Source organism: Mesoplodon densirostris, chromosome 18 (assembly GCF_025265405.1).
Source record: "Mesoplodon densirostris isolate mMesDen1 chromosome 18, mMesDen1 primary haplotype, whole genome shotgun sequence".
Classification (NCBI taxonomy): domain Eukaryota; kingdom Metazoa; phylum Chordata; class Mammalia; order Artiodactyla; family Ziphiidae; genus Mesoplodon; species Mesoplodon densirostris.
The window spans coordinates 45,761,847-45,778,015 of NC_082678.1; the positions used below are offsets into that span (position 1 = coordinate 45,761,847).

General features: G+C 56.2%; 1 protein-coding gene across 1 annotated transcript in view; it reads right to left on the reverse strand.

Annotated features, from left to right (window-relative positions):
* PITPNM3 (PITPNM family member 3) overlaps positions 1-5,719 on the reverse strand; it is an 86,382-nt gene extending 80,663 nt beyond the window's left edge. The window contains exon 1 of the mRNA XM_060081053.1: positions 5,640-5,719. Within this exon, the coding sequence (XP_059937036.1) occupies positions 5,640-5,661 (22 nt within the window). The 5' untranslated portion in view covers positions 5,662-5,719. The remainder of the gene's footprint in view (positions 1-5,639) is intronic.
* Positions 5,720-16,169: the final 10,450 nt, after the last annotated feature.

Genomic DNA, 16,169 nt, shown 5'->3' on the forward strand with positions numbered 1-16,169 from the left:
CTGAGCAGGCCTCCGCAGGCAGGCAGACGCGGGGCCCTGGAGGTGGCATTTACCTCCGGAGTGACTCACTAAGGCTCCTGTTCGTTTGCGAAAGGGGCTGCAGTGTATCATTTCCCTTCTCTTTAGAAAACAAGAATTGTAGAAGAGGGAGTATAAAGAGATTTGAGGGAGTGGGTGGGGAGCTCAGATCCCATTTGATTTCCAAACTCATCTGTTATGCATTCTCTCCTCCCCCCTACCACACCCAGCCCTTCCCCTGGGGGCCCTGGCCACCACCTTCCACGAGGCTCCTGGCTGCAGATCTGGTGATAGGCTGGGGCCCCGGGACCCCGAAGAGGCAGGTGCTCTCCATGTCCCGGTCCTCAGCTTCCCATTTGTCCTCCCATCCCCACCACCCTTGTGAGGGAGGAGAAGGAAGGAGGTGAGGGCCCGAAAGGCACAGTAAAGCCGGTGGGGAGCGAGACCAAGAAGGAAAAGAGAGCAGTGTTTGAGCTGGAGCAAACTCAGAGCTGTCCTGTCCCCCGAACTCTTTCCTCCCCATTCCCCTTTTACAAACGAGGACACTGGGACCAGAGGGGCAGTTCAAGGGCAACCAGTGACAGAGCCAGGTCTGTTCTTTGTTACACAGTCCAACTCCTAGGAATGCTGAATCCAAGAGAAGAAGAGACCTAAGTTCTAATTCCAGCTCTGCCTCTGACTTTATGTGTGACCCTAGAACCAGACACTTAACATTTCCAGGCCTCAGTTTTCTCATCCATAAAATGGGAACAACATCAGCCCTACTTCAAAGAGATGCTGCCGTGCCATTGGACAGTAAAGCATGTTGACTGCTACCAAAAGATGAGCCAGGTTGTCCCCAGGATGATAATCCCTGACCCTCTCCCTCCCTCTCCCAAGCCTGGAATCCCAGAGAATTTCTGGGGGGCACCCAGATCCTACTGAGTAGCTCCCAGTCCTCAAAGCCTCACTGGTCTTGGGAGTTCACACCCTCTGTCGTTGAAGACACCAGAGCTCGGAGAAAAACCCTTTGCCTTTCTGACCTCGGTGTCCCACTTGCATAATTAACAGGTAGGACCAGAAGATCTCCAAGCCTCTTCTAGCCATGAATTACCACTGTATACTAAGATGTATACGATAAACATCCCACTTTCTGGCCAGTCCGACACAGACATGGCCCCAGCAAGGGGGGCCTAGCCATGTCCTCATACTCTGTGTTCCACCACTTGAACACCAGCTAGGACTGGGGCTTCATGCGCTGGGGGTAGGACTCTGTTTTAACTGTACTGTCTTTGACTCACCACACCACACCGCAGCCAGGACTAAGAGGCAGCAAAGGGTCTCAATCTGGGGCCTGCTGGGGCCTGCCAGGTCGGCTGTTGTGACACGTAACTCAGCAGAGGAACCAGAGACTGGCCCAAGCTCCAGCACTTCCCCGACTGCACGGAAGGCCCCGAAGGCTTCCTGGGGGGCAGAGTTTTAGAAAGGCCTTGAGTTGGGACACGGTCATCTGATTTGGCCCTAGCCTTCTCCCTCGGAACTTGAAAAGGTGCATTTGCAATCTCCCCGCAGAAATGTGATGCGCTTCCCCAGATACACAGCGAAGCCATCCCAGCACCCTCGGCCTGGGAGTTTCTGAGTCGTGCCTCAAATCTCCTGGCACCTCCCCAAAGTCCTGAGAATCCCAGAGTCGGTCCCTTTCCCAAGCTTCCAAACGTTCTGTCCTCTGAGAGCTCCGGCCACTCCCCACGCCACCACCTGGGAGCCATGAAGCAGGGGGCCCAGAAGAAGGTCTGGCTGTGGGATGTGAGGGGACGGCTGACTCAGCAGAACAAGGTCCCAGCCAAAACTTTGGAAACACAGGTTCTGGGCCCAGCTCTGCCACCACCTTTTTCTGTGGCCTTGGGCAAAGACCTCCACCCCACACCGCAGGCCTCAGTGTCCCCTCGTGGTGAGGGCTTTGAACGTGAGTTTCTGGAAGCGTCCTCTCAGCTCTGCCACTATAGGATCAGTATTTTACTCACTCGAATTACTGGGTTTGATACAGTCCAGCCCGCTGGCTCCGCCCCTCAGAGCAGAGGCCAACACCTGGGAGCAAATAAACTGGTTCCTCCAGCCTGGAAGGCCCAGCCCTGTGGCCCCAGCCCGGCCTCTCCAGATGGTCCTGGCCCAGCCTGAGAGGTTCCAAGACCCTCTTGGCTGTTGTCTCTGTTCCTGCCCCGGCACGGCCTTCCACCTGCCCTGCCCCCGGATGGGCAGACACCCCTTTCAACCTGCTGGGGTGTGGAGGGAGGGGTAAAGGGGGCCAGGGAGGAAGGGAGGGGCCGTGCGGCTGGCAAGAACCAGCACAAACTCTTCCCAACTAAGACAGCCCCGCCAGGCTGGCCTCGCTTTGCCCCCACAGGAGCAGCCAGAGGGATCTGTCAAAACACCCAAGCCTTACACAACCCTCCCATCCTCCGTGCTCTCCGGAGCTCCTCTCGGCCTTCTGCACCCCCTTAGGGATGCTTCAGCCCAGCCAGCCAGGTTTGGCCACCCTTGGGCACCTCCTCCCCACCCACCCCCATTCCCACCCGCCATACCTACACCTTTCCCGTCCCACCCTCCTAGCCTCACCTGCCCGTGGAAGCCTGTTCCTTGCCACCTGCCTGTCCAAATTCTGCCAGCCTTTAAGGCCCAACTTCTAGAGCTATTCAGCCTTCGCTGTTTCCAGCCCCCACTGGCCTCCTCTCTGTCTGCACTGCACTTGGGGCCTGCCGCCCCAGGTAGCTCCGTGCATTTCCTGGCCCCTCCCCTCTGCCAGCCCTCACCTCCCTACTGCAGACTTTCATCCCCAAGGTAGGCCTCTCTCCTCCTTTGTCCCCTAACGGAGCGCTCCCTCAGGGCAAGACCAATGGCTCCCCTCCTCTCGCCTTTTCTCTCAAGACTGGACACGGGGCACTGTAACGATCCTGTTCTGTGTGCTGAAATCTCCCCGGAGATTTGGTAGTCGCCCGTTGGGGATCCACCCTCTGCCATTGATCCAATCCTTTCTAGGACTTGATGACATTTTCTCTTGTACCTGGGTTCTCCTGGCAGCATGGAAGTCCTTTTCACTGCCTTCCTTCAGCTCCCGTGTGACATGGTGGACATGGCCATGGCTGGCTGCTCAGGCTGTGCACTGCACAGGTCTGGGATGCCTTCACTAGACCACAATGTGATGACCTTGGAGTCATGCCCTATGGTGGCCCTGAGGCCCAAACCCCTATCTCTAGTCAGTGGCTCCCCTGACCAGTTTTAGACGGAACACCTCACAGGTCAGAGAGCACACTCCCTCATTCACAGTCCAGCTTCTCACAGCCTTCAGCCTCCTTTGGTTCTAACAGCACCCTCTTCCCCACCAGAGTGAAGGCCTGATCATTTCTGATTGACCATCAGCCTGTCCATCCGCGGTAGATGATCCTGAATAGCCACTCCTGTCTGAGTTACAGCCCTTCCTTGGGCCTCAGTTTCTCTAGCTGTAAAGAGAGGGACTGGAGCTCCTACCTCTGAGGATTCCCTCTGTTCTAAAGCTCACCAGTCCATCCTACACAGATTTTGACATCCGTGCACACATCACCACAAGTTGTCTTCAAGTCAGTTAGAAGCCTTAGGAAGAGAAGGGACCTTTACAAAATGCAAAGCAGCCTGGAAGAGCTAAGAAGAGGAGGAGAAATCCCATCTTGCTGGGGTCAATCCCAAAGGCTCCTTGGGGTGGCGGCTGAGGGTGGGAGGGAAGAGCCTGGGCTCTTGATCCACAGAGGAGGGGAGTCTGTGCTGCCCTGAGGGAAAGGGCCAAGCATGAAACTGCAGCAGGAAAGACAAAATGTTAGAACACCAGGCACTGATGCTCAAAGCAGAGCAGTTTTTCACCCGTCACTGGAACAAATTCCCACGGACTCTCAGTCTAGAGACCAAAGGACCCACAGACCAAGGTGGAGGGGCTGGAACCGCATCTTTGTTCTGTGAGGGGGGCAACCTACGAGGGTAGCAATGGAGAAAATCCAGTACTCGGAGTCCTTACAGCCGGGGTCTACATCTAGGCTCTGCCCAGACCCTCTGGGCAACCTGGAGGGAGCTATTTCTCCAAGTACCTGTTTCGAGATGTTTTAAAAAGGGAAGAGTAACACTTCCTGCCTCCCAGCATGGCTGTCAACATGGCCTGGTACCTAGGACAAGCAGCAATTGTTAACTGCTGTTGTGATGACAGTGCTCGCGGCAGGTGATCTGTGCAAGGGGTGTGCATGTACTTGCACACAAACAGGCAGCAGAGGTGCGGGGGCAGTGGGCGGGACACACACCCTGCCATGTGCCCTATGGGAGGAGTGGGGGTGGGTAAGGACCCAGGGAGACAGCCTTTTCCAGCTGCCTGGGGGGAAAGGGGAAGGAAGTGAGAAAGGGGGTGTTTACATGTGTTCGTACTTGCTGTGTCTCACACAACCAGCCCCACCCCAAGAAGACTCCTCAGGGACAGAATGGGAGTGTATTCTCAGGCATCCAAATCACACACCCAGCATACGTACAGGGGCATCCGGACCCGGCCCTTGGCCAGGGCAGCATTTGTGGGGTGGCAGTGGATTTACACAGCCCAGCGGTATCCAGCCCAAGTGTGCGCAGGGGTGAACTCACACTCATGCCATCATGTCATCGCTGGTGGGTAGAGGGTGGGGTTCGTGCCAGACCAATGTCGAGTCCAAGGGGATGGCATGGCACCTGCCAACGTCACAGGCTGGGTGTGAGTTCACGGTAGATTTACACATGCCAGCCTCCCAAGCCAGCCCTGCTGTGTCCAGGCTTGCTGCCACCGTCGTTCCGCCGCCCTCCCAAGGCACCATGGGCCCAAAGAGTGCAAAAAGGAGCAGAGTGTCCACCACCTCCTGGTCCCAGTGCCCAGCGCGGGGCCTGGCACAAAGCAGATGTTGGTGAATGAACGTCTGGCTGAATGAATGAACGAATGACTAACGCCCACTCCCTCACATCACGGGCCACACGGCCTGTGTCTGGGGGAGGGCAGAGCCCTGGGGACCCCAGAAGAGGCCCCGCTTCCGACCTCCGCACCTGAGGCTCTGCCTCCCAGGGTCCGGGAGGGGGGAGGGGGGAACGGCTCACTAGCCGGTGCGGAGCGGGGCACCCCTCCTTCCCCAGAAGAAATCTGGGTCTCCTGACTGAGCTGGGGGCGGGGGGGGGGGTTGTCGCGTCCTGGATAGAGCGAGCGGCCGGAAAAGGGGGCGCGTCTTGGTTGGCGCTGGGGGGCGTGGGATGGAGCGGCGGCCGCGGGACCTCGCCTTCGGTCCCCGCGCCCGGCTCTGCCCAGAGCCCCGGGAGGGCGGCGATCCTTCCCCACCGCCAGGCTGGGCAGAGGCGCCGCAGACCTGGCCCTTTCCGGCGGGGCGGTGGCGAGGGGACGCGGTGTCCCACGAGGTGACCGGGGGCGCAGGAAGGGCGCGGGGCGCGCGGAGCCCCCTCTCCACTCTCCCGGGGACCGGCCGCACCGCCGCCCCCTCAGCCCGCCCGGAACCTCCGCCCACCTGCGCCGGGGGCTCACCTGGGCCGGCGGCCCCCGCTCGAGACGCGCGGGTCCCTCCCCCCGCCGGCGGCCCAGCCCTCCCGGCGCCCGCCCTCACCTGCACGGCCCGCCTTGGCCATGGCCCGGCCGGCGGGCTCCGGCGGCGCTGCCCGCTCTCCTCGCGGCTCCCAGCCCGGCCCCGGCTGCCCAGCCGCCTCCGGCCGCGAGCGGACTCCGAGCGCCGCGCGCCGCGCCCCCGCCCCGCTCGCCGCGGCCGCCGCCACCGCAGCCGCCGCCGCCTCGCCGCTCCCTCCCGCTCCCTTAAAGGCGCCGAGCGGCGGCCGCGCCGCCCCCCCCGCGCCGCCGGGGAGGGACTGACGGAGGAAGGCGCCCAACGCCGCCCCCGCGGGCCCGCACCCCTGCCCGGGGCCGCGGCCACCGCTCCAAAACGCTCCGCTCCGAGCCCCGGACGGGCGCAGAGACGCGGAGGCGCTGCGGTCCAGGGGGAGATGCGCACGCGGACCTCGAGTCGGGGGCGAGAGCCACTGAGACTGGGCGCTAGAGACACCCCTGGGGCCGAAACACCGACGGGGAGAGGGGGAGAGAAATTCGGAGGAGATTCGAGACCCTGGCACCTGGAGAGTGACAGAGAGCAGAGAGGAGAGAGAGAAAGGAAGAACGGGCACCGGGAGGCTCCCGCGAAGCCAAGAGGGAGGTGTCTCCAGGGATCCGAGGCAAGAGATGGTCCCCTCCATCAGCCCCAGCTCCAGGCTATCATTTCTAGGATCCACAACCTGGACCTGAACTAGCCTCAGAGGGGAAGGGATTTCTGTGCCCTTAGTTCTAAAGGAACTTGTAAAATACACGAAAAGCCCACCTGGGATTCCAGGCTGGAGCAGTCTGGGGAGGCCAGGAGCCTAGCTGTGAGCTGTAGCCCCCTTTGCTTCCCACACCTGGGACTCAGACTTCCTGGTGAACAGGCCCAGCGGAGGCTGGGGAGACTGGGGTTGTGGCTTCTGCCTGGTGGTGGCCGGGGATCCACAGCCCAGCCCCAGCAGGGGGCGGGAGAAGGCCAGCCGTTTCGGTGGCGCCTGGGTGGTAGCCAGATGGGAGGCCCCAGGAGAGAGCAGACCTCTCCCTAGCTCAAGGCTGGGCCAGGTCGGTGGGCCCAGCAGATGTCTGCCCAGCCTTTGGCAGCTCCCAACATCCCCAAAGCCGGCTGCCTGGCTCAGCTGCTGGAAAGGGCTAGCGGGTATCTGCTCTCAGATGACCTTTCAATTCCCACCAAACCATCCCTTGAGAAGATGCCCTCTGCTTCCTTCTGAGGAACTGGGAAGCTAAAGCCCAGTTACCGTCTGTAGCCAGGCACCTCACACACCCCGTCCCACACCCGCCTTCCAGGAAAAAGGATAATTCCACCCTTAGGGTAGCCAGTGTCCCGACTCCAGGGTCCCATTAGCCCCTCTATGGAAACGGGGCACATATGGTGCTGAAAGGGTCCTCAGTGGGCATTTAGCCCAGCACCCCACCCCCCGGGGCTTTGTCTCCATCCACCGGATCCCCATCAAGTGGCCCTTCAGCTCCTGGTGTATTATATCCAAGGACAGGGAACTCAGTACCTCAAGCAAGAGTTCTTCCATCTTTGGGCACTGCTGACCGTGAGAAGGTTTCCCCTCATTTGAGCTGAAATCTGCACCTCAGTTGACCCACCTGTGGGTCCTTCTGGGACCTCACTCAACAAAACCAAGGGCCCTCTGTCTAAACTCCCTAGTGTGGCTTCACCAAGAGGGACCAACCATCCTGGTTTGCCAGAGACTCCTGGTTTTAGCACTGAAAGTCCCACATCCCAGGGAACCCCTCAGTCCCCAGAGTTCTGGATCCCAGAACCAGACAGCAGGGCTGACCAATAGACAAAATTTCAGAAGCTCTGAGGTTGAAGCCAGAGCTCTTGGCCGGTGTGTGCCATCCGTCACCAGCTGGGAGTGTGTGAGTGAATCCCTGCAGCCTTTCCTCATTACTAGGGCATGGTGGAGGCAGGGATAGCAATGAGTGGACAGGCAGTATGCTCGGGGCTTCACATATATTATGTCTTTTAACCTCAGGCAGTTGGTACATAATACCCTCGGATGTCTTGTATTATCCCCAGTTTACACATAAGGAAAGGGAGGCTGAGAAAGTTCCGTGCTTGTGGTTATGTAGGATAAATTTAGAGCCTATGTTCTATCCCTCGGGCCTGGTTCTCACCCTCCCCTGCAGGCAGGGCACAGTCACAGGCCTGACTGCCTGGATAATGTCCAGGTTCGGCCACCTGGTCTGTGGGTGTGAGTTGTCACAGAGGAACAATAAAGCAGCCTCAGAGGGGACACACCCGGGCCTGAGCACCTCCTGGGGCCCTTGGCTCACAGCGGCAGCAGTGACCACAGTCTGGCAGGGGCCCTACTTCCAGGCAGCACTGCGTGCACGCGCGCGTGTGTGTGTGTGTGTGTGTGTGTGTATTTCATAGGCAAACACATCCTGCTCAGGGAAGATGCTCCCTGAGGTGGGCACTGAGACCCTTCCCACCTCTCCGTCCAGTCACCACAAACCCTTGGGAGGGGGTGGGTGGGGCAGGTTAGGGGAGACGCCGAGTTGATGGGAGTTATAGAAATCATCTAGCCAGACCCTCCTCCACGCCCCCGTTTCTCAGATGGGAAGACAATGGGCCAGAGATGGAGGAGGCTTGCCACGTGACAACCCACTTCCGGGATCCATCCGTGGCTTCTCCACTTTGGACCTCCACCGCAGCCCCAGTCCCTGTCTGAAGATCAGTGCTGCTGCGTGGATCTGGAGTCCAACAGGGAATGTGGGGCCCTGGCCCCCCAGGGCAGCTCCTGAATGCGTGGGCTGTGACCTGCTCCCAAGGAAGTTCTTTCTGGCCCTACCTTCGGATAGAGTAAACACATCAGGACTCAAGGCCATTCGATTAACTGGTGGGAGTTTTCCTGTGTCAGAATTGTCCTTAATTGAAGAAAGGAATAACTAGCAATTTAGAGACGCTGACCTCAGCTGCCTGCAGGAGAGAGAAGCCAGAGTCCGCCGGTGCCTCCTGGGCCTCCCAGCTCTGTGACTGAGAGACGGGGTCAGGGTTCCAGACAGGATCTTTCCTCTGGGACCCGCTGCCCAGACCCTTTCCTCTGCCCACAGCCTGTTCAGCTTCCGCTTCTGGAGTAGCCAGTTGCCCTCCGGGCCCAGCCAAGCACTCCAGCCTAGAGAACTGGGGAAAAAGTGCAGAGGCCTGTGCTACCTGTTCCCCAGGAGAATGTGAACACAGATGTGGACGGAGCGAAGAGGTGCAGGCGGGTGTGGAGAGGAACATGGCTGGGGTGACCCCTCCATATGACAGACCCAAGGCCTGGGTATCCATCCCGGGCAGGTGGTGTCCAGGCACTTGGAGAGGTAAGTGGCCGTCATCAAGAGCCAACGTGGCCCCGTAGAAAGGCAGCCACGCCAGGTTACACTCATTTCCTTTTTGGACACGTTGCAACCGGTGGAGTTCGGTATTGCAGTGCCTGCTGGGCCTGGCATGGCCGCTGTCCAGATCTCTGATGGTGACTTGCACCGGAGTCAGGTGCAGGACAGTGGTCTGGTTAAGTGACTTACCCCTGCCCATTGCTGATGGATGCCAGCAGAAGGAGGCCTGCGGCAGGACTAGGGCCAGCTTGAGCCCGGCAGCAAAGGTGCCAGTGAGTCCCTCGGCCTCTGCCGGTGTCACGTGGGTCTCTCTCACCCGAGCTGCTGGAAACGCCTCCCTTCCCTGCAGTGTCTCCTGCCTGGCTCTAGCCTTCTGGGCTCCTCCTCGCTGGTTCCCACACTTTAAAGAAACTTAGGGGTTGTCCACTGCCATGAGGATGGCCCCCAATCACAAAAGCAGCCCTAGGAATAGATGCTTTTCTTTGGAGCCTTCCAGAACAACCGGGAGTGGCTGGTTTGTTCTCACCAGCGCCTTCTCGCACCAGGCTGCCCCCCACTTCTGCCCACCATCCGGGACACTGGGTAGAATGTGCCTTCGCATCTAGAGCTCTTCTTCTTCTCCTTGCTGGGAGCTGTGGCTTATCTAGTCCGTGCTTCCACCTTCAACCTCAAGAAGGGTTAGGACCCTGCCTGTCCCCTTCCCTGCTGGCAAGGGCCCGTTCCCAGCAGTTACACTAATAACCCCAGCCTCACTTTCACAGCAGATCCTGTGAAGGAGGCACTGGGTCACCAAGGTTCTCATTTGTGATCTCACACAGAGGCAGGAAGATTCCCTTAAGATCAACACAAATGACCCCTTAGGTGAGCCCTAGACCCCTGTGTAAGAACCCCTGGCCAGGAAAGACCCCCCGCCCCCTGCCGACCTAGTAGACCAAGCTGAATGCTCTACCTTTACATAGACCATGGTTCCCCACTCTATGCCCACAAGGGTGGGCCGCAAAATCTAGATGACGTTCACATTCCTGCATCCTCAGTATTTTCGAAAGATGCTTGGAGACATCTTGCAGAAACTGTTGAACAAGACCTCCCCCGATTTTACTTGAGTGCTGAGATGACCCGAGGCTCAAGTTTAGATTTTATTTCATCAATTGCTGTTTAGCTGGCTTTGCTGTTCTTCTGAGTGGGGTGCGCTGGTAGATGGGATTTTGGAGAGAGGGTCTGGAGAGGCTGAAGGGAGATTTTTTAAGAAAAGAGGGGGTTGGGTGGAGGCAGAGAGATGTGGCCGCTGCTCTAAGGAACGAGCTGATTTAAGAGGCTGCCCAATGGGTTAGCGATTTATCTCCTCCTCCAGTGCTTGCAGTTGGAGCTGTGTTTTGTGTTTGTTTGATGTCAAGACTGTTGAGATTGGCCTCAAGCAAGACCAGTTGTCTTCAAGTTATATTTAGACCAAATACAAATGAGGAACTGGCTGAAAATCTAAAACGCACTGCAAGAGTGGCCCTTGGAGTCTACACTCCTGCAAACATGCATCAGTGCTAGCGGCCCAAAACAAGCACACACCAAAGCTCCAACCTCAGACTCGTTGCTCCCCTGCCCTGGCCCCCCACACGACATTGTTTATGACAGATTCCAGAACGCAGAGAAGCAAACGCAGGTATAGATGATAAGGCACTAAGGAAACAATAGATCAGCCCGTGGGTCCTGATTACTAAAGTAACTGTATTGACGAGGCAGGAAATCACAACCAGATTATGTAAATAGATTATGTAACAGACTTTATCTGCACCTAGTAGAATATCTACACCTATTAGGGCTCTTGTACACCTTTCTTCAGGTACGGCTTTGCGCAGGCTTCACAACTCGGCATGGTCCTTGCTCTGGACCCCTACAAGGTCCCAGCTCTGGCCATGCTGGCTGAGTACCAGGATGGCAGTGCTGGAGGGCCCTGAGGGAATCATCTAGACCCAAACCATGTTTATCCATTTTGTTTGAACATGAGATGCACCTAATAGGATATAATAGGATTTTGGTATTATTACCAGCTCATGGCATCTCCTAGCAGTCTCAGCAGAGTCTTTTTTATTTTTTTTTTTGGTCTCTTTTTGTCCTCACCCCCAGTCCATTCCTCTCTTCCAAATGCTGTGTGCTTTTCCCATCTAACTTCAGAAGCTCTTTCTCCTGTCTGTGTAGCCTAAACATTATATACCTGCATGGATGCATTTAAAACATTACATAATGGCACCATGGCTAGCCCGTTTTGCTTCTTCCTTCCTCCCCTTTAATATTGTTTTCAGATCTATTCATACTGATATTTGTGGATTTGGCGGGTTCCTTTCGATGATAATGTTTCCTAGTGTGATAAGACCTCATCTTGTATTTCCTCGTCCCCTCTTGATGGGCATTTAGTTTTCACAGCTCTTCGCTGCTACAGATGCTGCTGCAACAAACATCCCCTGCATTTCTTGGGTTTCCATGTCAGAGATTCTCTGGGGCACATACACAGCACTGGAACTGTAGGGCCGTTGGGAACACGCAGATTTCCCTAATCACCGCATCAGTAAGCTGCTCGAGAGAGAGAGAGAGAGAGAGAGAGAGAGAGAGAGAGAGAGAGTGTTCTGCCAATACCCTCATTTGATGGATATTAAGACCGAGGCCCAGAGCAGGGAAGGGCCTTGTCCTAGTTTAGAACCAGATTGTTCTGACTTCCAGCCCAGTCTCCATCCGCTCAGAACACTCCACACACTCCCTGTCTCCCATGGAGAGAGCAGGGCGGCTGCAGCCTCGTTGAGCAGGAAGCTCGGCCTGCGATACAAATTTCATCTCTCTCCTCCAGGTCCGAGCACAGCGGTACCCACCACGTGCCTCCCCGGGAGGGGATGGAGAAGAAGGTGGGCAGTCTGAGCTGAAGTCAGCAGAGAAAGGCCTCCTACTCAACAGGAACAAACCCTGGCAGCCCCCATGGCCCGAGTGTGGTATAAGCTCCCGCTGCAGACCTGCCCCACCCTGCCCTCTCCACAGAGGCATCCTCTGAACTTGCTGATACAGATCTCAAAGTGTATTAGTCTTATCTCCCCAGAGAGGACCCCACACGGCTGGGGCTCAGGCAGCTGCTGAAGAGAAACCAAGACAGAGTCACTGGGGGGAGGGAGCCCCTAAGAAAGGGTCATTCTGTGCATCCTTCTGCCTCCAGACTTTGCTACAACCTTCAGCTCTCTCTGTTAGGCTAGCTGGGAAGCTCTTCTTCACAGCTGCTCTATTTCTCTCCAGCTGTAACAACAACACAATAACAACAATAACAGGAATAGATTTGCTGAGTGACTACTATGTACCTGGAAATGTTTTAAGTACTTTTCATGTGTTACCTCATTTAATCCTTATAGCAACATAATGAGGGAGGCATTATTCTAACCGTCCCCATTTCACAGATAAGAAACTGAGGCTCGGGCTTCCCTGGTGGCGCAGTGGTTGAGAGTCCGCCTGCCGATGCAGGGGACACGGGTCCGTGCTCCGGTCCGGGAGGATCCCACATGCCATGGAGCGGCTGGGCCCGTGAGCCACGGCCGCTGAGCCTGGGCGTCCAGAGCCTGTGCTCCGCAACGGGAGAGGCCACAACAGTGAGAGGCCCACGTACTGCAAAAAAAAAAAAAAAAAAAAAGAAACTGAGGCTCAGAGAGGCTAGGTATCTTTCTTTAGTTCACACAGTTAGTAAGTGGTTGGACCAAGTATTCCAACCCAAGCCCTAGGATGTCTGTGATTCTCACCTTAACCTCTAGAGAGAAGAAGACAAGAAATAAATAAGACAAAAGCAAGACACAGGAAACTGAGAGGCTGAGGCTCTGCCACTGACTCCAGGTACAGCCTCAGACAGCTCACTGCCCTGCCCCGTCTATACTAGATACACAGGTTTCCCAGAACCTTTTCGCTGGGCTCTGACCCCGTGGTTTTCCAAAGCCCACATTCAAGATGCTCTGGCAGGTGGAGAAGCTGAGTCAGCAGGAGTCTCCGGGGCACAGATGATGCAGCCTTGGCCCGGGCAGAGGCCTCCTGGGGCTATCGGCCTGTATCCCCTGGCCGGATCTCATCCCCTGGCCGGATCTCGTGGGTGGGTGCTGCTGGGGCTATCTATTCTTATTGGAATTTGAATGCTTCAGGTCAGAGTGACTAAAAGGCTGAATTTTACAAGGGTTTTGAAAGTGAATTGACTCCACTTATTAAAGATATACTAGATTACTTGCTGAGTGAAAGGATGCTCCGGGGACTCCAGGCCTTTCTCGAAGACAGAAACATCCCTTTCGGAGCCCAGGAGCTCCCAGTAAACCACTGGGGGAGACATTGCACTGGGCAGGTGTCAATTAAATTACCGGCTGAAGGATCGCAGTCCATCAAGGAAACATCCTGGCCTAGAAGGGCTGCAGGTGAATAAAGAGGCAGCTGTAGAAATCCCCTCTGGTTATTTTATGCAAATCCATTTCTACAGGCAGGAAGGCAAAGACTACAAGGAAAGTATTCACGGGAAGACTTGACTTTTGGTCATGAAATGTGTAAGGGAGAGAGAGGGATGAAGGGTGTTTGGTGCTCCAGAATGTGACGCACAGGACCGATGCCAGGTAGGGGTCAAGACACTGCTTGTTTTCAGACTCAGAGTCCTAGGGGAGTGAGTCCTAGGTGGGCAGGGGCTGGGAGGTTGTTCGTCTATGCCTCTGCGGATGTTGGACAGTTTGAAGGGTATCTGGATTCAGGGCTGGAGTTGGAAGGACCTCCAGACCCCACTCACCGCATCCAACTCCAACTCAGCGGACCCAGCACCTCACTGTACAGATGGGGAAGCTGGGCCCCAGGTGCTGGGGGTGGGAAGCGGGGAGTCAAAAACAGCGCATTGGTGGCAGAGGGTCTCCAGGTTCATCTCTCAGGGCTCTCTCCTCACACTCCTGCGTGGAGGTGGCTTGTGGAAAGGAGTCTTTTCTACTCTCTTTGACCCCCTCCACCCCATCCTGCCAGGAGCAGCGGGGGTGTTGCTGGTGCCCAGGTAGCATCTGCTTGCGGAAGTAACACGAGGTCCAGACGGTGTGCATGCAACACGGATGCTTCCTACTGTAGCAGGCACAGACTCGGGCTCTCTTAAGCAAAAGGGAATTTATTGGCAGGCTGCCGGGGCTGAGGCTGCAAGGACAGGCTTGGAGAGCAGAGAGGAACAGAGGCTGCTCAGAGGGCAGAGAACTGTAAAGCCCAACAGCCATCTCGTCGCAGAACAATTTGGCCTGAGGGTCACTCCCTGCACCTTGGACAGCCCCACCGCTGAGTGGGTTCCAGAGGAACCTCATCTTTGCACCACTCATTCAAGCCAGGCCTGATTGGCCGAGGCTGGGACGTGGTAGCACGTCCCAGGTTCCAGCAGTGGGAGAGGGAGCTCTGAGAATCCTGCCATGGCAGGTGGGCTCCTGCATTCCCAGGACTCTATTCCAAGGGCACTGCGTGTGTCGCACATGAAAGGCTGCATCGTGAGTTCCAAATCACTTGGATATTGGGGGCTGCGTCATCTCATGGATGACATAGCCCCTGCAATCCCCCAAAAACTCAATCCTGAAGACTTGCCAAAGTTAAGGGTTCCAAAAGTCTTCAGCAGAGTGCTGTTGTCTGCTGTGTAGAGTCATCTGGCACTGGCATCCTCCGTGCACGAGGGTCCTGGTGTGTCCCCGGCAGGAAAGTTCTGGGAAGGGACTGGATTAACCGCACAACTACATGGAGTCTGTCAGTCCTTCCACAGTGCTTTTTAGTCCAGGCTGCCGCAGGCTGTATGGCTTTAAATGTTCCAACGTTACAATATTTCATACTTGGGAATTAAGCACGATGATTTTCAGAGTTCAAATTCTATTTCAAGCTATAGAGAGTAAAATTTAACAACTTGGCCTGAGATTCAGTAGATTTCTGCTCCCTTCCCCACCATGAGTTATTAGAAATTCCTGGGGTGGGGAAATGAGATTTTTTTCTGTGCATCAAAAGGGAGCATGGCCTAAAAAAGTTAGAGGAAACAGTGGTGGAGCTGATGGGCCCCACTTTCACTATTGATTGCCTATCAGACCTGTCCCCGCTCTGCAGAAAAGGGGGTAATAAACCCTCCTCTGTCTACCTCAGAGTAAGAGGTTAGAAAATGCTTTGTGATGGGGGCACGGCTTGTACCTAGACGGCTTCGGAGAGAATTACAGGGGAAGAGGCTGGACCCCAGAATCATTCAGTTCAGGGTTCCTTAACCAGGCATCCAGGTCAGCCTGGATCTGGGGATTGCCAGCCCCCTGACATGACACTGCAGGTGTGTGTATGTACATGCACATACGTGTATGTGTGCATATAATGTGTGTGTGCATGTATATGTATGTGTGTGTACATGTGTTTGTGTGTGTGTGTTTTCTGAGGAGAGGGCCCATAGCTTTTTCCAGATTTTTAAAGGGATTTTTACTGAAATAGCAAGAACTCCTATTTCGTCCATCGCTTTGTGCGGATGGGAAACAAGCCCCCTGAGTTAGTGTGGGGAGTCTGGGGCATGTTCATGTCTAACCTGTGAACGATTATGTGAGTTAATTAAAAGTGTTGGCAGAGCTAAGCCCGCATCCCTGTGTCCTCCCACGGCAAAGTGGCCTTCTGCCGCGCCTGCCACAGGTCACAGGGCTGCAGCAGTGCCCGACGCCTGGGTCTCAGGCCCCAGCGTGCCCTCCCCAGGCAAGGACGACGGGATCAACACTGACAGGAAGACCGACACCCCGAGGCCCGGCCTAGATTGTCCTCGCAAAGACCCCATGGCTCAGCGGGCCCTGCATCTGTTCCAAACATGCCTGGGATTTCTTTTTGACACTAAAGTAAATAAATGTTGGCTGGAGAGCCACCTACGTGGCTGACGGAGGCTGCCGGCTTCTCATTGGAGGGCCGGGAGGAAACTCTGCAGGTCTTTAAGGCTTGCCAAGACTCCTCCGTCACACTGAGCAGATATAAAATCCATTACCAAGAGCTAATAAAGGCGAGGAGACCAGGCTGAGGACAAGCCGAGGGCGCAGCGGGCCCGGGTGGGTGGGGCTCCGCGGGCTCCCCCTCTGCTGCTCAGCCTTCAATATTTGCCCCTCTTGCAGCACCTCCTTCGGATCCCCATTGTTCTCAGTTCAACAGTTTGGGCAGCGATTCTGTTTCTCATTCATTATAAAAGTCCGTC